This window comes from Myotis myotis, unplaced genomic scaffold (genome assembly GCF_014108235.1).
Source record: "Myotis myotis isolate mMyoMyo1 unplaced genomic scaffold, mMyoMyo1.p scaffold_m19_p_6, whole genome shotgun sequence".
Classification (NCBI taxonomy): domain Eukaryota; kingdom Metazoa; phylum Chordata; class Mammalia; order Chiroptera; family Vespertilionidae; genus Myotis; species Myotis myotis.
Window position 1 is genome coordinate 26732478 of NW_023416368.1, and position 24618 is coordinate 26757095.

The 24618-nt window shown below is 40.3% G+C and overlaps 1 protein-coding gene across 4 annotated transcripts in view; it reads right to left on the reverse strand.

The window, feature by feature from the left end:
* Window positions 1-24618, reverse strand: part of ARHGAP26 (Rho GTPase activating protein 26) — a 421272-nt gene that overhangs the window by 156528 nt on the left and 240126 nt on the right. For all 4 annotated transcript variants that reach the window (XM_036312015.1, XM_036312018.1, XM_036312017.1 and 1 more), the window contains exons 15-17: window positions 14868-14955; window positions 13201-13259; window positions 11621-11726 (exon numbers count right to left, since the gene is read on the reverse strand). In XM_036312015.1, the coding sequence (XP_036167908.1) occupies window positions 11621-11726; window positions 13201-13259; window positions 14868-14955 (253 nt within the window). The remainder of the gene's footprint in view (window positions 1-11620; window positions 11727-13200; window positions 13260-14867; window positions 14956-24618) is intronic.

A 24618-nucleotide genomic window follows, 5' to 3' on the forward strand; every position in this document is an offset into this window, starting at 1 on the left:
TCATCCTATGCACCTCCAAGTGTATAAGAAGACCTGCTTGCAGTTTACCAACAAGGCAAACATTTTGGGCTCCTCTACCACCTACTGCACAGAATGAAGAAATAATGATTTACATTTAGAATACCAAATTGGAAACACTAAATCGGTATGCTAAACTGCTTGAAGAAAAACACTTCTACACATGTGAGAAAGCAGAAAGGACTGATCCAAAATTCAAATCACCTGAATGTTTCTTCAAACCCTCCCTTGAGTTAAACTACAAAAGTGTCTACCAAGACAGGATGAAGATGACTACAGATACAACTTTCCTTCGAGTATAGATTAATACTTAATACAGACTGCAGTAACTTAGGGAGGGAAATCCACATGGAGACTGAGTGATGAGGTAAACTAGAGACACAGGGAGCTGTTTTCACAAGGGATGTTTTTTCTGGAAATGGCATCTGAGAAGGCAGTCAAACTGAGTAAGGAAGAAGGAAAGTCAGACTCTCCCACAAAGAGAAACATTTTGAAGATCACAGAGATGAGTGGAAATTTCCAGACCATGTAGACTAAGATGAGTCTTCATGATATACCGTGTCGTTCTCCCTCCAGGAAATTAAGAGTTATTAAACTGCAGTAGAGACAGCTGCTTCTGAGATGAAATCAGCCTTGCAACACCAAGAAGCAGGAGGGTGAGGGTGAGGGTGAGTAGCTGCTAACTTCCCATGAATACCAGCCCCACACAGCTTGTGCTTTCAAACAGGTGCACTGCTCCGGGGGCATCTGAATCTCCAAGCACCTGAATACTCATGGGGAAGTGTGAAGCTTGGTGTAGGGTCTGACCTGAGAGCAGATCTCAATGGCTCTTTCCTCAGCTGACCCTGTGCTGGCTCATCCTTTGCTAGGAAGGGTGAAATGGATGATCAGCCCCCTGGGCCAAACACACACACAAACTGCCAAGAAAACAAAAGCAAAGCAAAAATAAACACATGCGCACAGAAAAATCTCCCAAGTGGATAAGGGCTGTGCGTGCTATGTGTTCAGCATCCATCCCTAAGGGTTTTGCTTGCCAATAACAGAACTGTAAAGAAAGCCCCATCCCGTCCGGAAGAATGATTGTTTCGGTTTAAACGTTTGAAGAAGTCTCCCATCTTCCCTCACCTGAAGGCACAGCTCCCTGATCCTCATGCCCCCATCCCCTGAAATTGTCTCAAACAGATTGTAAAAGCTTACATTGATGGAGGGTGTACTACTACGTGCCAGATACTCTTCTCAGATCTTTATGTGGATTAATTAATTTAATCCTCACAACAACTTGAATAGGTGTTATTATTGTCTTTAGGTTTCCCAGGAAGAAGAGAGTGAAGTAAAGGCTTCTATGATACTGCTTTACCATGGAGTTCTCAGGGGAATGAGCCAGAGGAGCTAGCTACTGCCTGCTTCAAGTACCAATACTGGCTCAATCTATTGAGCTCATCTTCCAAGAAGCTGTCTAATGACTGCTGTTCAGGATGTCCAGCTTCCACCTCACATTAGTCAAAGGTTTCCCTTTGGAGATTTTAAATGCCCCCTTGCTTCCAGGCTGTACACGTGTGGACAGCACTTGTGTCCTGCAGTAGGTAAGAGGCGGGAGGCATGTGGCATGAGCACAAGGCTACAAGCCATGAGGCTGTCCCTACGTCAAGTGAATTGGAGAAGACAAAACTAGTCACTGCAGTCAGCGGTGGCTGAAATACAGAGAGAAGCCAAGAAAATCTGATGTGTTCATTTAAAAGTTTTTGATACAATTATTATATCTCCTTTTTCAAATGAGGAAACTTGGGCAAAGAGAAGTGAGTAATTCATGCAAGTTTCAGAAATGACAAGAGCAAAACCAGGCAGTCTGGCTCCGCAATGTTCTCTCTGAACCACTTTGCTCTCAGCCCCCACAGATGAACTGCAACTACCTAGAAGTCTGCCAGCTGCCAAGCTGCCGCTGCCACATTTGAGCACCACCGGTTGTGAAGAACTGGCTGGGAAACCAGTCAGTATAATAACATAAGTATTGCAGATCATGTTCACCAATCAAAGAAAGGAGAATGCAGAGAGGGCTTTGGTGACCCAAGCAGTGTGAGTGTTAGAATCAGTTAGAAACTGTTGCTCATCCCAAAAAAACCCCAGAGATTTAATGAAACCGCTTCCAGGGCCAATGCATAAGAAATCTGGCTCATCGGAGAAGAAAAAAATTAAATAAAGACTAAAAACACAGTAGAAAAGATCAATAAACTGAGAGCTGGTTTTTTGAAAAGACAAACCAAATCAACAAAACTTTAGCTAAACTCACTAAGAGAAAGAAAGGACTCAAATAAAATCAGAAATAGAAAAGAAAAGAAAAGAAAAGAAAAGAAAAGAAAAGAAAAGAAAAGAAAAGAAAAGAAAAGAAAAGAAAAGAAAAAAGAAAAAGAACCCTTGCAGGGTGTTCAGTTGGTTGGAGCATCATCCTATACATCAAAAGTCTGTGGGTTCGATCCCTAGTGGAGGCACACAGTGGAGGCAACTGATTGATGTTTATCTTTCACATTCATGCTTCTCGCTCTCTAAAAATCAATAAAAACATATCTTTGGGTGAGTACTAAAAAAAAAGAAAGAAAAGAAAAAGAAATCTGGCTCTGCTTACAGTTGGCTTTTATAATCCCCTGAATAAATGGGCAGCTGCACAGAAAGAAAAGATAGCATCTTCCCCTTCACTCCCCCCTGAATTTGAGAGGGAGCTCAATGGGTGATTCCCTGGGTCCAAAAGAGGAAGAGGTGCATCAGGAAACAGAAAAGTCATTGAAAAAAATGAACCCAAACTGAGTGGAACAACTCAAAACAAACAAGAGACCCAAATCAAAGGAGCCTTAAGACTGCTGGGCTGTAACAGCTTGAAGCCAAGCATTTCCCCTTTCAGAATGGGCGTTTCTTGTGATGTGAAAGATTTAGTTCCTTGAATTCAGAAACATTATTGATTTTATTTTAAAGCAAAAAATTTAAACTGAACTTCTGTCTTTCCTTCTCCTAACCCTGAAGGTTGGAAGGCCACAAAACAGAAATTCCTGTGTTGAAAATAAGTGAAGGTGTGGCCAATGCACCTTATTTAGATGCTAAATGAGGGTTAAGCTGATTTCTTCTACATTTCCATTAATTTAAAGTGCTAAGTTGCCTGTTTGCTCTAAAATATGTGATTGTCCTCTTTGTAGTGTCCCTTTAAATAGATTTTCCTTTGGCTCTGCCAAAAATAGCTAGAGAAGGTCCTTTGAGAATCCCATTCTTAGTCTTAAAAAAAAAAAGAAAGAAAAAAACCCCACTCTCCTCCCCACCCCATACACATCATCAGTATCTCCCACTTCTTCCAGAGACCTCCCATCTATCATAAATAATAAATATTTCAAAAGAAAAGCAGCTAGCTGGTCAGGGAAGTAATTCTCCCAGCCCTTTTCTGCTTACTCACTTGTGTAATCATCAAATATCGAGCCTCTCTTTTGGGACTGGCAAATAGGCCAGAGACTGAAACCCAAATGCGTACACCAGGGCCAACCAGGTAGGGGGCATGAAAGAAGTAGGCTGGACATGAGAGACAAAAGGGACTAGGTAGGAACTGCAGAAGGCATGACCAGGGGGATGGGGAGTGGCCTCTATTCACTTCCAGACAATTGTTAGCAAGATCTGATTTTTTTTCCAAGCAAAATTACCTCCAATACCAATGTTGCAAACCTGTCCAAATTTTAAAAACAGCAATGTGTGAGACAACAATACCAAACAGAACACATGTGTGGGCTCTTCTGGCTAGAGGCCTTGGTTTGCAGCCTCCAGGTAAGAAACAGATCAAAGAACACAGACTGCTGTCCCCTGGGAGCTTATGACCCAGTAGAAGTGAGAAGATACACCTCCGGGTAATGTGTCCAATGAGGTGGAATGTGATACACGCTAAAAGGGAAGAATAAGCAAAGGCTATGGGAGTTCAAGAAAGTGAGAGGACACTAGAGGCAGAAAGGATTATTGTAGGCGGTCATTTAAGCTAAGGCTGAAGAATGAGATAGACTCTGTCAGCAGAGGCTAGAGAAGGGACCATTCCAGACAGAAGAAAATGAGCTGCTCAAGGCAAAAAGAGGGAGCAGGAAAGGGGACGTTTGAGAAATGGCCAAGAGACTATCATGCTTCTATCCAACAAATATGAGTGTCCACTGTGTGCCACCCAGTGGGGATGCAATGATCATGAGGGATACCAGATGAAGTTGCAAAGTCGGGAAGGGCCTACTTCAGACCAGGCCTTGGAGGCCATATCCAGAGTTTGAGCTTAAGAGTGATGAGAAAGCTGCCTTTGAAGTTTCTTTTGTTTTGTTTTTTAAGCAGGGGAATCACATGTTGAGATTTGCCGTGTTCCATGTTTCCCGGCTGCAGAGCATGCATTCTGCGGACTGGAAAGCAGCCAGAGCTCCACCAGCCAGAGCAAGCCAGGAGGAAGCCTTTGCAAGCAGTTTGGAAAAGAGATGATGACAGCTTGGACTAAGGGGTACTGATGGAGATGGAGAAAAGTGGATGGATTCAAGAGCAAGTTAGGGGTTAAAATCACCAAAACTATCAGTTCAGGGTCGGAGTGGGTGGGGTAGAAGTCAAATGGAACTGGTCAACGAGGCTCTGTGGGGGTATGAGGCCTCACCACCAGTGGCCCAGCAGCCACGCAATTCTGTCCCGGCAGCAGTGGGAGTCCGGTGGTTACTAGAGAGAAGAAAGGTTCAGTAGCCAGGGAGTATGGCTGAGAGAAGGCTGCCAGAAAAGCTCACAGGAGCTATCCATCTTAGAAAGCCATCATCTTAAAAGTACTGTTTTCTTTTCAATGTGCTTTGTAAAATTCTACAGCTATTTTGTTTGGACTAGTCTTGAAGGCAAGGAAATAACTAGCTCTTCTCATGTGTTTGACAGTTCTTCACTAAGCTAAATCTTACCCTCTAGACTTGGAATGGAGTAAGAAGGAATATTAGAGTGTCTATAAGATACATGTTAATGTCAAGTATCCATGCCAATTCCCATTTATTTTGACCCTTTCTTAAGAACTTCTTCAAGGAATGCTAGTTAACCACCGGGGCCTATCCTCCTTGGTGCCAAAGGCCTAGCAATAATTTTCTTTATAACCACAGGCATTTGCACATGACCCAATTCACTCTGCTTCTAGATCACTGAGGAAATATGAATGCATCCTTCTTGATTTGCAGGAATGCCTTGGAGTACTAAGACTCCAGTGACAGGAAGGTGAAAACACCTAAGGCATGAGGTGCTCAACCCTTGATAACTTGTGACAATGGAGTCTCCTACAAGGTGTGTCAAAAGTAGGTTTGCAGTTGCTCATATGGAGAATAATGCAATAACTAATAATAATACAAGAATAAATTCTGTTTCCCATACTCACAACTGTAAACCTACTTTTCCCCCACCCTGTATTTTGATAAGATCTCAACTGTATACCAAGCATTTACTGCATAATATTCCTTCATGATCCCTGCAATCTACAGAATTTTGTCCTTTTTAGAAAGGTACAACCTGTAAGAGATCATCCAAATAAGCATTAGACAATAGAGTAATGAAAAGAATAATAAGGACCAGTAAGTAGCAATGAGATGAAAGTTGATTTTGCCCTCTTCATTTCTTTCTCCCCTTCCTTTACTCTCAAAAAATCTTGGAATGTTAGTATATATTGTACCCACACTGCAAATGTATTCATCTCCTCTACCAAGCTGGCCTTTTTATTCTATATGTCTTGATCAAGTCAAAATGCCATGCCCAGCTTCCGGTCTTTCGGCTTGGAGGAGGCTCAGGTGCAACTTTCTTTGGTTGTCCTGAATCCTGGTTCATCAGATACCAGCTGACTCCACCATGCCGCCGAAGTAGAAGTTTGACCCCAACGACATCAAAGTCATATACTCGAGGTGCACCGGTGGGGAAATGGGTGCCATATCTGCCCTGGACCCCAAGATCGGCCCCCTGGGCCTGTCTCCAAAAAAGGTTGGTGATGACATTGCCAAAGCAACCAGTGATTGGAAGGGTCTGAGGATTACAGTGAAACTGACCCTTCAGAACAGACAGGCCCAGATTGAAGTAGTGCCTTCTGCCTCTGCCCTGATCATCAAAGCCCTCAAAGAACCGCCAAGAGACAGAAAGAAACAAAAAAAAAACACATTAAGCACAGTGGAAATATTACTTTTGATGAGATTGTCAGCATTGCCCGACAGATGCGGCACCGATCTTTAGCTAGAGAACTCTCTGGAACCATTAAAAAGATCCTGGGGACTGCCCAGTTGGTGGGGTGCAATGTTGATGGACATCATAGATGATATCAACAGTGGTGCAGTGGAATGTCCGGCTAGTTAAGAACTAGAAAGGAAAATGTTTCAATTAAAGATTATTTGACAACCAAAAAAAAAAAATGCCATGCCAAGATCATTTAACAGACTTACTGCTCTCTATGAAATGCTGTTTTATCAAGATTATGTGCAGTAGGCACTGTGGGCTGCCTACTCACACCTCTGCTTCTATACTGATATCTACACATCCCACAGGTGGCCCAGCTAAATCCTATTTGGTATAAAAATTCATGGTGGTTACATTCCTCTTACTGGAGATTGCTTCAAACCAATGACATGCGATGGGAAGTCTGTTGGAGAACTTCTGGGGAAAGAATCATCATCATAGGTCTTAAAAAAAGACTCAAAGAAGAAATATTGTCTTTTCTGCCTCTGGACAACCACTAACATGGAAGGATGCAATGCAACAGCTTATGACCCTGAGGAGACCCAGCCAACGCAATGAGGCTGGCTGTAAGTAAGCAGGATCATGCAAATAACCTGAGTACTTCACGAACAGAGAAATGAACCAGCCCAGCGCTGACTTTGTGTAACAAGACACGAGATTTCCTTATTGTTTACATTATTTTGAAGTGGATTTTCTGTTTCTTAGAGCCCAAAGCCTCTTTGGACAAGCAAAAAAAAAAAAAAAAAAAAAAAGGGAGGCTCTGCTTCTCCAACAACATCCTAGCAACAAAAGAACAGTGGCTTCAAAATAGAAAAGAGACTAAGATTTATTTCTCAGTATGTGTTTTGGGAAAACCAGCTGTGAAAAGGTATTTTTAATAGCCATTCCTGATGTATGGAGAGACTTTTGAAATCCTCCCACGTAGCATAAACACTGTAATAAAGTTAACATGAGCCACTGTGAATGGTATGTGTGGGGATATACAACATACTTGGAGTCATCATATGTAAACACCAGGGAACTACCATGAAATTAGTCTTTACGACTCATCTACTCTTATTTCCTTCTACAATTATAGGACCAGAAAGTGTTTTCTCTCCCCACTTGATGAAAACAGAGAATCACATGATTGAAAGGAAACTCAGGAAACTGAGGCTCAATGAGGTTGAATGATCTCCACAAGGTCCTGCCACTAGCTGGGGACAATTTTCTTTATTAATAAAAACGTTTTATGCTTGATTTTAAGAGTCACTTGATAAACACTCAATTTAATGCAAAGTCAGACTGTAAAGACATGGGAAATCAAAACTGGATGCTTTTAGGAGTTTAATTATGAAAATAAAATCTTTTTGAACTCACTGTTTTGAGCTGCTTCTTTCTAGTTCTAATACCTCCTAAATCCCAATCCATTCCTCTCAATACCATTTTTCTCTCCTAGAAAATCCCTGCATATGGCCCGTTCTTCAGGCCTGTGCTTCTCAAGAGACTGCATTCTAACGGCCTGGGAAATAAATCGGCAATGCAGACTCCCAGGCAGAGTCCGATTATGCAGACCAGGGGAGGGACGCAGCAACGTTAATGCAAAGAAGCAGGCCAAGTGAGTCTAATTGTGGTGGGAGGCATGTGACTCTGGACTGTATACTAGATTCCAGGATCCAAATAGAAAATATCTAATTATCAGAGGAGATTTGAGCTGGAGAAACAAAAATATATGCACAGTTGTCTATGATTTTAATGTTCCCTCTGAGGTCTGAAACAAACCCAAGAGCTCTGTGATATGGATGTGCCCTGGTAATCATATTTGCTTGGAGGTATAAAGTTTTATTCCTTCCCCTTTAAGACTTTTTTCCCCTCTGAATGCATTTCTACTTGGGATTAAATCTAAAATGTCTTAACTCTCCCTTCACAGCTAAAAGAAACCAATTTTGGAAAATGTTTCAAAAGAGCACTTTAAAAAATATACAATACGAAACATCTTACCCTTGAATCAAACACCTCTGATGCGCAGGGCAAACACAGTAGGTAATGAGAGAAGTAAACACTGGGTTTTCCAGCAGAACCAGCCCTGAAACCAAAACTTAGGAAGGAAGCTGAACATTAAGTAAGTGGACCACGGTAACAATAGCTCAGGCATATCTTAGGGTAAGTCTGAACCTGAGAAAACTGGAATGAAATAGACAAATCTACCCCTTGTCCCAAGTTAACTTTCCCTTACTGCTTTATTTTAATATGACAGTGCTGTAAATGAACTATACATAGAGCTTAAATGGAATTTGGAACTTGGCTGGGTGCCAAAAAAATCTTTTCAGACCTAAATACACACTTTTTACTGGACCCAGCAGTGCTCATTTACACCAGGACGTTTCAAACCTGGGTGCTCCAGAGGCTAAGCACACAGCACGCTGAGAATCTGAGTCTGTGTGTTCTAAGGTCAGCACTGACAGACTCAAGTTATAGGCAGGAGAGCTCACCTACAGGTAATTAGTTAATGGTTAAGTTAACAAAGCAATGCCATATAACCTCATAGAAAGAACCTCGGAGAAATTCTGTTAAGTATCAAAGACAACATATAATGCTCCAGAATTGCTATAAAATAACACTAGCAACAACATTGGTTTAAATAGAAGGTTAAAAAGTCAAGGTCGCAGCTGTAACCTGCATATTCCAGCTATAGGACCCCTGGATTAGGGACAAAGATGGACTGAGTTGAATGGGATTAGGAGAGCAGAGAGTGGAACATGAGGGAGATAGTGAGCCATCATCCACCAGGAGATGAACAGGCTCCAACTGTTCAAAATTGACCGTAGGGTGTTCTTTTTTCTTTAAAGATTCCTAACAATCCTCGGGGCATTTTAAACATGGGAAAATTCAGTACTAGCTCTGCTGGATCACCCCTTACTCTTGGTCTCTCTCAGTGCAATTAAGATCTCATCACAACGGCACAGCTTAGAAAGCCCATTGCTTTCAGCTAGTTCCTAATCTCCAGCTGCTCCTAGCAGGCTGAGACCTTCCTAAGACCCAGTGACCAGAAAGTAGTCAGGAGCATCCCACACATGGTTGACTGAGTATATACCTGGAACTTCCTCTGTTTGGGTGCAGGCCTTCCAAGTACACACAGGTTTGCAACAAAGACCTAAATGGGCTTTTCCGTTAACAAATGCCTGACCAGGTTGTATGGAACAGGCATCTCAGAGCATCTGATGTTACTTTTTAAAGCCCAGTTCCCATTATTTTCTTTGACATTTTGGGGGCATTCTCCTTGCAAACTGGCATATTCTCTGCTTTGCTTTGTTTCTGAACATGGATAAATTGGGTTCCGGGACCCCACCAGCAACATACCCAAGAATTCAACTCAATTCTGACACTATTTACATGCAGATAGCATCAGATTCCATAAGACTGCCCCTCACCCCAACACACACACACACACACACACACACACACACACACACACACACACACATATTCAGACGTTGGACACAACCCCAGGACACAAACCCAGTTTACCTGTGCTTTTGAATGACCAGACACTGATTGGCGGTTCCAACGACCCCCCCCACCCCCTTCAACTCAGAATGCCAATCCCAAATCCAGGTTGTCACCTCTATTTTTGACTCATATATCAGAAGTTCCCTTAACAGCCTCCTTGAGTTCTATTACTTTGCTATAAAAGCTCACAGAACTCGGAGATACTAGATCACTGGATATTTTAAAAGGGTATAGCTCAGGGGCAGCCAGATGGGAGAGATGCATGGGGCAAGGTATATGGGAAGGAGTGCAGAGCTTCCATGCCCAGAGAGGGCGCCACTCTCCCAGCATCTCCACATGCTCACAACCTGCCATCTCTCTAAACCCCATCCTCTTGGTATTTTACAGTCTTCTTTACACAGTCAGGCCATTGGCCAATGGCGATTAATTCAACTTCCAGCCTCTCTCTCCTCCCCATAGGTCATGGGTGGGGTGGGGGATGCAGGACTGAAAGTCCCATCCCTCCACTCACAAGGTTCCTTCCATTGGCAACCAATCCCCATCCTCAAGTGCTTTCCAAAAGGCAACTCATTAACATAACAAAAGATACCTTTTTCACTGTCAACACTTAGGAAATTCCCAGGCTTCAGGAAGCTGTGAGCCAGGAATTGTGGGTTAAGACTAAATATATATCAGAAATATATTAATGGCAAAATATATATTTCTTATGAATCACAATATTGCAATGCAGTTCAAATTGCATGGCAAGAAAAACATTTCACCAATAATAGAGCAACCTTTGACTGCCTAGTAACTTCTCACCAAAATGCAAATCACTCTTGTTTCTTCATACTTAGACCTGTGGAAATCTTTTTGATAACATATACTCTCTCTCCAAAAGGTAATATCAAGTGGTAGGTATAAATATGAAAACAGATCATCATAATCTCCCCCAGCAAAGTATCAACTTACACCCTCTCCCTAAAAATGACTTAATGGCATGAACAAGTGTAGGAAAGGGCCAAATTTGCAACACATCAGTTCAGTAGAATGTGGGACTTAACAATTTAGCTTAACTGTTACTCTGTCTTTTCTTATGCTCCAGTCTCCTATCAAGAGCATTCATCAGTCAATGGATGGTTAGAAAATACACATGTGCAATAATTGACACAACAAGGGAAGACAGTAAGGCCATTCTGAAAAGGTTCAAGTAACAGTAAACACAAAAAAACCATTCCAAGAGTAAAAATATTCCTACCAGGAAAACCAAGCCCTCATGGAATGCTCTGATTATCTCGGAGGGCAAGTGAGCATTTGCCAAAGGTAAGTCCTTTATTCTCTATACTTCTTCAAAGACTTTAATACATGTAATTTTAAAAAATCAAGAACACTGTAGATAAAAGAGAACCTACTAGCCATATTTGACAGATGAAGAACTTAGGAATAGAGCAGTCACTGGTAAGTCCACGGCTGGTTATTAGCTTGTTAAGAACAGAATCAACTCTACCATCCAGGCCTCTTTACTTCAAATCCAAGGTCTGTAAACCCACAACATACTCCTGTTCATCCTTGATCGTCAAAGAACATGTAACTCCTGAAAACTCCGCTTGGTGACCTTATCATGGAAGATGCCCTTGGTCATCACAAGAGCTAAAACCCCCTGAAAACTCTGCCTGGAGGCCAGGTTGCATGGGGCACTTCCCCAGCCCACTTTTGCAAAGACCATCTGGCACTTGCTGTTGTTACCCACTGCAGTTAACATTTCACACATTTCTTTCTTAAGCCTCTCGCATACCTGATGCAATAGTGGAAGAGGCAGACATAAGCAGAACTGAGACCAGTTTTAGGGCTAAGATAAGAACTTTCTAGAGGTGAGAAAAGAGCCGACAATCAGCTTCAAACTTACTTTGCCAAGTGGTTCATGAGCAGCTGTAACATCTGGCGGTTTTTCTCTGGGAGCCGATGAACAAGGCTATGGATTTCAGACACCCGAGACTCCTGATTCTCCAGCTCTGCAAAAGTAGGAAGGAGGTAAAATTTGATGTGTCACAGCTAAATCAGTTTACAAGACAAAATCAAAGGAAGACAAAGGTTGGGTACTGACAGACTGAGGATTTCTCAAAGGATTAAGATCCTGTTCTGTGCCCTCATGGCTAGAATGACTAGATCTACAAGTGCTTTTAATGGTGCTTTCTGTAATAGAGTTCATTTGCAAAAATGGCCATCAGAAAAACCAAGCCAAAATGATGACGTGATGAAATGGAACCAGTCAGCTGCACACGCAGAGCAGGAACAAACTGGGGAGCAGCTGACTTCTTAGAGTGACGGCTTCATTTCAAGGAAAGAAGGAACTTTATGCACTTGCAAGTGATAAACACATCGTGAACAACATTGCAAATGTCTCAAATATCAAAATAACGCCTCAATGCAGCATCAGAGAAATCAAAGGAAATATCCAGTTATCCCCACACCATGTGTGACAGCCAGCCTGGCAAAGAAAAAAGAAATGGCTCATCAATATGCGACTCTTTCTGCCAACCTGTAACCTAAAGCATGGCCTGCCATGTTCTCTTGGTTGAACTTGCATAAGTGGCTCCACTTCTCTGGGAGGTTTAATTAGAGAATGGGTGCTATGGGTTAGGAACATCTCTGAGGAAGAAGTCACATAAACACTATCTTCACTTCTAGCTTTCTCCCATGGCTTTTCCCTCCATGTTTGAAGGGGGAAACTATGACTAGATAAGGCCATCAGAACATTAGATGGTACTACCAGTAAATTAGGCCAATAGTACCTACCACAGTAACAAACTGTGACGGCTTAAAGGAAGCAGGGAGAGGCACAGGCTACTGTTGTAATAGCATTGTGGGGTTTCATGCCAGATTTAAATCTGACAGAGAATCTTCCTGCCCCTACAGGAGGCCTGCCTCACGTAGACAGATTCCAGTGTACCTAGGGTAGCTTGCATCTAATCCCTATGTATTTTAATACCAGTAGTATGACACCAGGACCCTGGATGATATGGCTGAAGAATGATAGGAAGCTGTCAATAGAAGCCATGGCAGAAAGCAGATTGGCGAGTTATATCAATGGTGTCTCTCATTCAGGGAAACACTTCCAATGCTCAATGTAGGTAAGGTGCGAAGTATGATTCATTCTGCAAAATGCTACTCAAGGGCTGGGAAAAACCCAAGGAGTCAGAACTCCAATCATCAAAATTAGAAAGGCAAACCTGCTTTTCTCAACTTTCCCCAACCCTAAAAACACACTTTGGAAGTTTCTCTCCTCTATGGTAAATTCAGCGTAGCAGCAAGGCCTTAGCAATTCCGATTTGGTTTCGTTTTTATTTCTGTGTCGAACTCATGAGCGTGTATGTGGGTTGTTTACATGCAGACAACAAAGAGTTAGATAATATTTATTTTGGGATACTGTTTTTGAAGTAGAAAAATATATTCCTTCCCCTTAAAACGGACAAAAAGAAAACGTACTTGCTGCTTTGATGAAACTTCTTTGAAACTGGTACATCATGAGTGGTCCTGGAAGCATTCTGGAATAAAAGGTTATATATTAGTTAGCTCAATCAAAACAATCAAATTTTTTTCTCTACATAGCAGCCAGGACATTGCCAAACTGTTCTCAAAGATAAAGATCAACTCATCTGAATCCAATTTAGTTTCCCTTCTAAAAGGTCCTGAGATTTTACCTGAAATTTTCATTCTCTCTCCTTTTTAGGGAAAGAATAGAACTGTCTCATAGTCACAACTAGAAAAGAACTGGTGCAAAAGCCTAGCACAAACCAAGAGATTTCATTTTCAGTCAGTGACTCACCCATCAACAAGAGCATCTTAAAACACGCCGGAGAAGCAGGCAACTGGCTAAACATTTGCAAAAACCTGTACTTAAACTCTCATCTCCCCAGCACCTTGTCATTACAATCAGCTCATCTCTAAATACTATGAGGGACTTTGTAGGTATTTTTGTGGCAAATTCACTGTGGAGTTCTGCTGGAGAATGCCAAAGAGCTAGAACCCTTAACATGAGGCATGAAACAATCAAATTTTACCTGCTATTTTTTGAAAATATGTTTTATGCTTACTGTCCATTAGTAAATCACTATCAACATGCAAAAAGAAGTGCTAAATGCAAACCTCTACAACATGGTTTTGTATAAACTACAATGGCAGTATTGAGGGTATGAATATTTAATGAATATGTTAAACTGTAAACTTGAGGTTTTTTCTAATAGTCCAAATAATAAGCTTCTCAACAGACTATACATTATACCTGGCTCAGATTTTATTTTATTCTCATTGCATCTCCTAATTCAACTCTTAGTCATCACTTACATTATATTTTATTCTTGACATCAAGATTCTTTTATCCATTCCTCAATAGCCAAAAATACCAGTTCCTTTCCTCCTTTGCTTTTGAGACAAGGGCACCTTTATAAAACCTAGACACCCTCCCCCTCCCCACCCCCACCTTCCTATGTAAGAACTACAGTTAATAACTATAATATGCCTACCCTTCAAGAGCAGCATAAATTTCAATCTAGTCCTGAAATTGAGATGCAGATAGCTAGTAGTCAATCACCCACTCCCTTAATAAGTGAGGGAGGAGTAGGAAGGTAGCAGTAATACCACATATATTATTACAGGAAAACAGTCTCTTCCCCAATACAGTGATATCTTCCAATCCTCGCTGAAGGAGTCAAAAAGGAGTACTGCTAAGTTCTCATTTTTAAGGATCGATGTCAGCAACTTATTCAATCTGCAATGCACAAATCTATCAAAATACAGAGGGCATGTAATCATGCATTCGCAACAGAATGGGATGGGACTCCTTGTGTTTTTAATAGAGTCTTCAGGGATTTCAGGAAATACCATATTTTAGGTTCTGTTAAAGGCTAATTGTCATCATAGCTTCTCATAAAAAAACAAAGCTTCCTAAAATCACCACTGCACAATGGCAACCCATCAACTATGGATGATTTACAATCGGAGTGACCAGCTGAGTTGACTGCACCCACACCTAAACTGTTTCCACATTTCAAACACCCACCCAACAGTTCTCCGGAGGCTGAAAATAAAACTGCTTTCTTCCTGATGGCCTGATAACAAGCTGGCACCCTGCCCTGCAAATGGAAAGTCCCTACCTCAGGTAGGTCTTCAAAGCACTAGTGATGGTCTTGATCTCCCATTCCGCACAGATATCCGTTTCTGTTTCAGAAGCTGTTTTGGGGTCTAAAACGAAGAAAAGACAATGTAAGAAGTGGAGCAGTAAATACAGCTAAGAAACAGGCACATATAAAAACATTCAGCCTCACTACTAACCAAAGAGATCCAAGTTGAAACAAAATGACACCTACTTTTTTGCCAATTAAATTAGGAAAATGTTTAAAAATCCAAATGTCTATTGCAGCAAGAATGCAGTGAAACGGATCCTCTCATAACCTGCTGGAGGCAGTAGAAATAAATGCAGCATTTGAAAATCAATTTGGTAACAGTTACCAAGAATTATAAAAATGTTCATATCACTTGAACTGGTAATCCCACTTCACACAATCTATTCTTAGGAAATAAGATAAGGCATGAGAAAAGTTACAGAATACCCTCAAAATGTTTAACACACTTAAATGTCCAACAATAGAAAAATGATTAAGTCAATTATGGTAGATCTACTTAATGGAATATTATGTTGCTTTACATGATAATGATGGCTCCTGAGCAATATGAAAAATGATTGGATTACCAGGTAATAAAAAAACATGTAGCAAAAATATCATGATTTAAAAGTTTGTGAGAAGTTCATATGAACAAAAGCTGAATGGAAATACTCTAAAATTAAAATAGTGGTTGGCCCAGAGTGGTAGAATTATGATTTTTATTTTTTTCTAAACTATGACTTGATTCCATTACTTTTATATATTTTTAAAAATTGCCTTAAGCCAAGAAATGCAATGAGAGCCACCATAACTGTATCGGCTCCTGATCATGTCTTTTGTCCTCCTTGCATGGGCCTTTAAAGAAATGGGTGTATTTTAAATAAGTGTGTACTATTTTTAAAAAGATAATTCTTGCCCTAGCCAGTTTTGCTCAGTGGATAGAGCATTGGCCTGCGGACTAAAAGGTCCCAGGTTTGATTCCCGTCAAGGGCACATGCCCAGGTTGCAGGCTTGATCACCAGTGGGGGGGGTGCAGGAGGCAGCCGATCAATGATTCTCTCATCATTGATGTTTCTATCTCTCTCTCCCTCTCCTTTCCTGATTAAAAAAATAATAAAAATTAAAAAAAAATTTATTGTAGTCTTCCTGAGCTGCATACAGGCAGGTGAGAAGATGAGGCAGAGGTTGGGGAATATGACCTGCTTCACAAACCAGGAAACCCCATCTTCCCACTGCCCAGGTAGTTGGAAGTGGAGACTTTCAGCGCGTTGTAGGGGAGGATCCAGCGTCCTCCCACTAAGCCTCGACTAGAGATCTGCCTCCAGCTCCCATTCCTTTTCCTTTCTGCACAGCACCTCTTTTCCAGTTGGAATGCTACCCTTTTCTCACAACTACTCCACCTGCTCAGGTGAGGCTCTACCCTTCCTGGGGTGGGGAATGAGATTCAGGACAGACCAATCAAAGTGCAGCATCTCTATGGACCCGGGACTGGTTCAGGGATGGCCCAAGATCCAAGTCAGTTGAATGAGAGTGAATGTCACGGTTTTTTTAGGAGCTAGCGGAAAGGATATCTGCTATTTCCTGCTGGGCTTGCACCTGGAAGAATTTTTAATTGCTCTAAATACCAACACATGGAGCCTGGGCGTGAGTATAAATGACAAAACCAGAGATGAGAGAAGCAGAAAAAGTGGGTCTGATGACACAGTTTGAGCCCTTGTACCTCGCCATGCTTTTTAATCGTTGGAGCCAATAAATGCCTTGTTTCCTGACGCCAGTTGAGGTCAGGTGTTCTGTTTTTGTTTTGTTTTGTTTTATAATCCAAAGAGATCTAAATGACACAGCAGGCAAATAGAGACAGCCACTGGATTGTCTCTTTCTGGATAGTCTCTAAGAAGAAAGGGCCAAAGAGCCTTCCAGATGGAAAGGGGAATGAGTCATAAGTGGGCACCAGGAAAGAACCCACTTTCATCCTAGTAGGAGGAAGCCAAACAGTCAGGAGTGGCTTCAGGATTTAGGCTAATCCTCAGGTGAAGGCACAAATCCAGCTGTATGGCTCCTAAAGGCAGCACATCTATGTGCTTGTAGGTGACTGGGCAATAATGAAGTCTATCCTGTCACATGCAACAAACCAACCCAAAGAGCATGATTTCATCTCTAGGCCCTACACAATGGGAAACTCTATAAGTTCTACCACAGCCAGTTTCTGAAAAGTGAACGTGTTCACTTTTCTCTAAGTATCTAAAACCTCTGCAGCTTTCATTCTTTCCTTGCTCTGTCATCTCACATTCCCTTCATGGTTTCTTCCTGCGTAAGTGTATGTACCAAAACACTTTGCTTAGCATGACCTTTTCCCCTCCCCGTGACCAAGACACATGGAGAGCTGCCACACTGCGTGGGTTCTGGACATGAGACAAATGTTACTGTACATTTTTCTGAGGAACAAACCGACTTCTACCCTAGAAGAGTGAACATGACACTAAACAAGCAGCAGTTGGCAGGTCTGGGAGCTGTGAACTGTTCCATGAACCACATTTAGCAAACTAATGATTAGCTTCCACTTCTTCGGGCTCTGTAACCAAAGGAATATTGTGTAACATTACAGAGAGAAGAGTCACATTACAGCCGGCTAAAGGGCTTTTTATAGCACTGATGAGGCAAGGCTCATAACTTGAGCACGTCCATTTTAATTCAGTTAATATCCCAGCTAAATTGAAGACAGCCTCCCAAGCTAGCTCATTTTCAGAAAGTGCCGCCGATTTCCACACCTCCCTACCAATGCTCCACTCGCTCACAGAAGCTTCCGGGTAGCCTCTGAACAAGAGGCAGAGATAAGATGCAAAACTTTCTTCAGAACTCAGTACTTGTCTCCCCACCATGTCTCTTGACGATTACAGTGCTTAGTAAAACTGCCCTAAGCCAGAGGAGCGGTGCAACGAACAAAAAAGCATCATGTGGGTAAAGCAAAACGAGTGGACTTCTTCCTTTACTTACTCCCACATGATTTGGAAAAACAGGAGACACAGACTGAAAGCAGTGTTTACAGGGAGAGGTGGTCCTAGAACTGTCACACCAGGTCAGTCTCAAGACCCATGCAGTCCACTGTTGTGTTGCTGACAAAAACACAAGGGACCATGTGGAAGAAATATGAGGAAAGTCACCTATGTACTCCTACATTTCCTAATAATACATTTAACATGTGCAAATTAAAACTTTTTCCTTTAATTGAGAAGGTAATATATGCACCTGGTAAAAAAAAAACAAACAAAAAAAACAGTCAAGCAAAACAAATAGATATACATTAAAAGGTTAAGCCTTTCCTATGCTAGAGGCAACTGCTAATATCAGTTTTGTATGCATATGCTCTCTCTAACAGTATAAACAAGCAAAACAGGAATACATACAGCTTTTAAAAAATATGTTTTTATTGATTTTAGAGAGAAAGGAAGAGGGAGCGAGAGAGAAATATCTCGCATATGAACTCTGATCAGGGACTGAACCTGCAACCTGGGCATGTGCCCTGCCCGGGAATAGAACCTGTGACTTCCTGCTGCATGGAAAGACACACTGGCTGGGGGACAGTTCGATGATTTTTGATAAATATAAATAATCATGTAACCATCACCACAAAATATAAATAATTTCCATCACCCCCCAAAAAATTAGCCTGTGCCCCTTTTATAGTCAATCCCCTCCCTCCAACTCCAGCCCCTGGCATCCACTTTCACATACACAGTATTTCTGAAATCCATTCAAGTTGTTTTATGTAGAATCCTTTTATTACTGAGTAGTATCCAATTTCACTGATATGCCATAATTTGTTCATCTATTCACTAGCTGCTGGGCATTTATGTTGTTTTCAATTATTGGCTGTAATGAATAAAGCTTCTATAAATATTTTAATACAGTTTTTATATGGACTACATTTTCATCTCTTGGGTAAATACCTAGCAATATAACTGAGTAAAAGTGTGTCATTAGAATAAGAATGTTTAACTTTATCGGAGACTGCCAAATTGTTTTCCAAAATAGTTGGGCCATTTGCATTCCCACCAACAATTTGAGAGTTGCTTCACATCTTTGTCAACACATGATATCGTCATGTGTTTAGTTTGGAAATTTTAGTTATTCTAGTACATAACTCATTTTTTAAATTTGGTTTTCCTTAATGATTAATGACATCAGCCATCGTTTCATGTGCTTTTTGGCCATTTGTATATTTTCTTTGGTGAACTGTTTGTTCAAGTCTTTTGTCCATTAACAAAAAGGGCGGGTGTTGTGTTCTTATTACTGAGTTGCAAGAGTTATTCTTAATATATTGTGGATAAAAATCATTTATCAGACATATTTTGCAAATATTTTCTCCTGGTCTGTAGTTTGCATTTTCTTTTTCTTAATATCTTTTAAAGAACTGGAGCTTTTTATTTAAATAAAATTCAGTTTATCAGACTTTTCTATTATAGTTCCTGCTTTTGTGTTTCATCCAGAAATCTTTTCTAAACCAAGATCACAAAGATTTTCTCCTTTGTTTTATTGTAGAATTTTTATAGTTTTAGCTCTTAGGTTTAAGAATATGATGCATCTTGAGTTAATTTTTGTACATAGTTTAAGATAAGGGTTGAATTAATTTTTTACCCATATGGATACCCAATAATACTTGAACCATTGGTTGAAATGACTGTCTTTTCCCTATTGTACTATTATCAAATATCAATTAACCATATGTTCTATTTTTGGTTTCCCTTGTCTGTTTCATTGATTTATATGTCATTCCTTAGGAAACACCATATAATCTTGCTTTCTTGCATTTAATAACATTCTCCATTCCATTACATCTTTGAGGAAGCAGTTTATGTAAGTATACTATTCTCTACGTAAATAAGACTTATTTTCATTTATCTTACAGGTAATTCTTTCAAGATAAGATTTAATATAGCAATACAAAAGTATATTTGTTTAACTCTATCATATTACTTTCTCATTATAAAAGTCATACATCTTAAAAACTTTAATCACTTCCTGTATTTTGTGCCCAAGAATCCTACAGCCACTTCTGTTCTGAAATCCAAAACTTCCTACTGTCTCAAGTCCCTGTCTTAGGAGAACCTGCCTGAAGCATCCCAATAAGCAGAGATGAAGGTGGGAGGAGCAGAGGAAGGTGAGTTTCTATGTAAGGTCTCTATCTTCTGGGAACTGCAGGTGGTGGTTAGTAGTAACCTCCCAGAAGGATCAATCCCCATCCAAACAGCTACTATCTCCCGGTCCAGGCCATGATTTCTCTGCTCCCCTTTACAGGTGGGTAAAATTGGAAGTTCACTTCTTGCCTGGTTCTGCTGCTTCTATAAGGCTTACAATCTTCAAAGTCTAGGGCTTTCCCACTCATAACTAAGCAAGCCTCTGGTCATGAAGAATGTCTATTACTTCAGGATATCTTCTGAAAGAAGTCCTTACTTGCTTTTATTTATGCTACTCTGTGAAAGGGTATGGAAATGAAGGGCACAGAAAAAACAAATACAGACATTCAGGGGCCCAGAGTTGTAAGGAAATATATAGTTCATGGCTGGATCAGAGGTCAATGGGTGAGGTGTGTTGCTATAATTTACTAGTAGTGCTTCAAAGCAGAGCAATTTAATCCTTTCTGTGTGTTCTCTGTAGCACCAATCTGGCTTTAAATAATGGTTTTAAAAAAGGAAAAAGTTATAGAATAAGATAAGAAAAAGTAGCCACACTGAATTTGCCTTCCTTCACCACTAAGGTGAAATACTAATAAAGATGGGGGAGGGGGGATGAACGGGAGGGACATAAAGTTTCAACAGCACAGAACATTAGGCTTACGGTCACCAGAAGAATAGCCATCAGCCAAAGCCCAGGTGAAGACATTAGGAAAACCCACTCGGAGGAACAATGAGATAGGCCAGGGCCCTCCACCTACCCTAAAGGATAGCCCAAGCCATGCTGAAGATGAACGCCAGGCTGCACTGCCCCACCCCAACACAGCACATATGCTGGGGGAAGCTGCTTTCTTAGTGGACAGAATCATGTTGAAATTACAATCCAGGCAGTGAAATTAGACTGGGGACAGAGTGGAGGATGTCCCTTTATACCAAGGGAAGTGAATTCAGAAGGGGGAAAATCCTAAAAGAAATATGACAGTGACAAGGGAAGAACCTCAGCATACTTCAGATTAACCAGGAATAAACTCCACTTCTTCCAGAACCAGGATCAAATAGTAGAACCAGGAGAAACCTATTTGGGCATACAGGTCCACACTAAATAAAAAATTTAAGAATGCCAGAAAGTTGCATGGAATCATGTACAACACTAACCAATTTCAAAAGAGGATGACTCCAACAGCATTCAGAAAAAGAGCAGCAGAACAAGGACAACCTCTATCTACAGTGAATTTAACTACAAAGATTTATAAACTTCTCCGAGTCAGGTTTGGTTAAACAGAAAATAAAAAAGTTGACAAAATAATTGTTGGCATAAAATATGGAGACAAAAAAAAAAAAAAGCACTCTAAATATTCAGAAACACCTGTTCTGTACTCTAAATAAAATTCAGAAAAATATGGATGCTGTTAAATAAGACATCAAATAAAAAAAAGAAACAGACTGAAATAACAAAGGCGACAGCTGAAAGGTAGAAATGAAAACAGCTAAATAAGTAAAGTTAGTAAAGATGCTGAAAATATAATTACAAAATTAAAAATGTGCATTATAAACAGTAACAAAATCAACCAAAAGAAATTTAAATTAATGGCATGCCCATGAGGCACAAGTTTGATAATTTTTGCTAAAATGCAGAGAACTAGGAGAAAAACAAACATTAAAAAGGTGAAAATGACAATATATTTTTTAATTGAGAATTGCATAATAACAAACAAAAGCCTTGCTTTTCTCTAGAAAAATATATGTAAGAGCTCCTTCATCAGACCCCAATATGTGCAAAAGAATGACTGGTGATATGTAAAAGTAATGAAAAGGGGGAACATTTCTCCTGATATGGTTATTGGTCAAATAAGCATTTGAGGAAAAGGCGAGTTAGCTCCCATTTTGAATGAATAAATCCCAGATGGATTTTAAAGAACACAAAAAGGTATGGTAATCCTGGAACGGGGAAGGTCTTTTAAGATATAACCCATCTAGGAAAAAAGACAGACTTCATAAAAGATTGGACTTAATAAAAAATATAAAATATTCACAAGACAAAACAAAAACAAAAGTACCATAATTAAAGTTCAAGATAAATGATAAGCCGGAAAAAAATATCGGTAACATAGCCTCCAAATATAAACAGATCTTAACACCCAAAGGTGACTACACCAATGGGAAAGTAGGCTAAGAACACTAACAGGGAATTCATGAAAGGAGAGCTGTAACTCAGCAAGAAACATGGGGAAAATGTCCAAACTCACCCAGATTTACAGATATGCTTCACCAAAAATGAGATTAATTTTAAAAATATATTTATAATTTACGTGCAAAAAAGTAATAGAGATGGCAAGGAAAATTTGGGAAGATCAATGAAGGGCCTTAAAAACATGTACATAACTTGACCCAGCAAGTCACCATCTTACAATGAACCCTAAGGAAATCAGTAAATACACATATGAAAATTAAAAATAGTAACAGCTAACATTTATTGACTAACGTGGAGGATCTAGACTCGGCAACCCACATGAATCTCTCCATGTAATCCTCACATTGTTAGAGAGTCAGCAGCTATTATTACAGATAATGAGATAGAAGACCAGACAGGTTTAAATAACTTGTGCAAAGTTGAACAGGTAGGCAGTGGAACTGCAACTTGTCTAACTCCAAAATGCATGCTCTTAACCTCTGCTATCTATCCTGCCCCTGTGGGGATGTTCATCTGAGTATGTTCTGGAATGATAAAAGAATTGCAGTCAGTCTATGTATCCAAGAATAGGGGACTGATTAAAAAGTTATAGTACATCTATCTACCCAATACATGGCCAAAAAAGTCACACTCCTACAGAACTTGAATAACATCAGAAAACAGACACTCTGTACTATTACATGAGAAAGCCTGTTAAAAAGCAGTAAATATGCAGCATCATTCCAAATTTGAAAACATTTTTTTCCGTTATAGAATATTATACTTAAAAGGTGATAGTGGTATGATAATGGTCAATAAAGATTATCTCTGGTCTGCAAGACTGTTATTTTCTTCTTTCTACTTCTTGTATATCTCCAACTTTCCTACTGTGACCACTTATAACTTATAATCCAAAAATAAGTTACTTAAATATATACAGGAAGCGATTCATGTAAGCACTGAACAAGCATATAGCTGATTTATATTTTTAAAATGTTAAGCTAAAATTTGGAAAGATTTATCTTTACTTAACATTCAAGGGGAAAGTACACCAGACAGTACATACACAGAAGTTACTCTTTTTCTAGGAATCTGCAAGCTTTCCTGAGTCTTTTTCACTCTTCAAAGATTAATGACCCCTTGCTATCCGGGAGGGGTCAAGGGTAGCTCTTGGTATGACACTAGCATGAGGCTCCGCTGCATTTGCTGTGAGACATTCTGGCAAGCTTTCTTAAGGAATCCCAACCAGTAAAAAGATGTTCTCCAAGCACTGGCTGTCTTCCTCTTCACACTTAAAGTCCCACAATGTATTAGAAGTACACACAGTAATCTCAAAGTGATCAAAGAAGTCTTTAATGTTAACCCATACTTTCAATAAAAAAATATACTATTCCACTTTTGAGAGACTCTGACAAATAATCCGAATCTTACACAGTGCCTGGGATGCAATAGGGCATCCAGTGAATACAGGTTAAAGGAATAGTGAGTGAAGGGGTTGGTTTACACTTGGCCCAGCTATCGCAGAGAGGGGTTTGGGTTGCTTCCCCTACACACCACAACTAGGAATCAAATTAGCAGCTTAGCGATGTGCCCTGACCAGTAATCAAACCCACAACCTTTTTTGGTGTACTGGATGATGCTCCAACCAGCTGAGCCACCTGGCCAGGGCTCCACTTTTTTAAAATTTTTATTTCATTTTTCAATTTCTGTTTATATTCAATATTATTTTTGTATTCCACTTTTTATTAGATCTTGCACTGGGTTCATTTCTCAGCTCTGGTTGAACCTCAGTTTGGATTCTAGTCTATCTGCAATGTCCTCCTGGCAGAGGCAGCAGGCCTCATGACTTTCAGCTGCTAGTTATTAGTTTTTCATGACAATTCTCAGATGTCCATGATCATTTTGTCTGTCCCTGAGAAAACTAAGGAAGAAAAAAGGACAGATATCTTGCTGGAGGGCCACAAATAGAAGTGATAAAAACAAGATCTTTTCCCACCACTCTTTGCTTAGCACAACTGAGCTAAGGTGTCTCTCTTTTAGATTAGCAAACCCATCTAAATCTCATATTTCATTAGTGTTGCCCAACGGAAAAATCTGTCATCTTTGAAATATCTCAGCCCCTCCTGCTCCCTTGTATCCAGTTGGTTAAAAAATCATGTTGATTCTCTCTCTCCAATCATTTTGAGCCTGTCTTTTTTCCTGACCTCAGAGCAGCTATTTGGTTCAGCCCTTGATGGGGCGTGCTCTGCCTACTATGTTGCAACTGTCTTCTTCCTCCAGGTCTTTCCATGATCAAATACATGCTCCATATTGCTGCCAGTGTTACCCTCTTCAATCAGCATCTGATCTAGTTAACACCTGTGTCGAAAATACTTTTGCTATCACCCACCAGCCATTTCAGGAA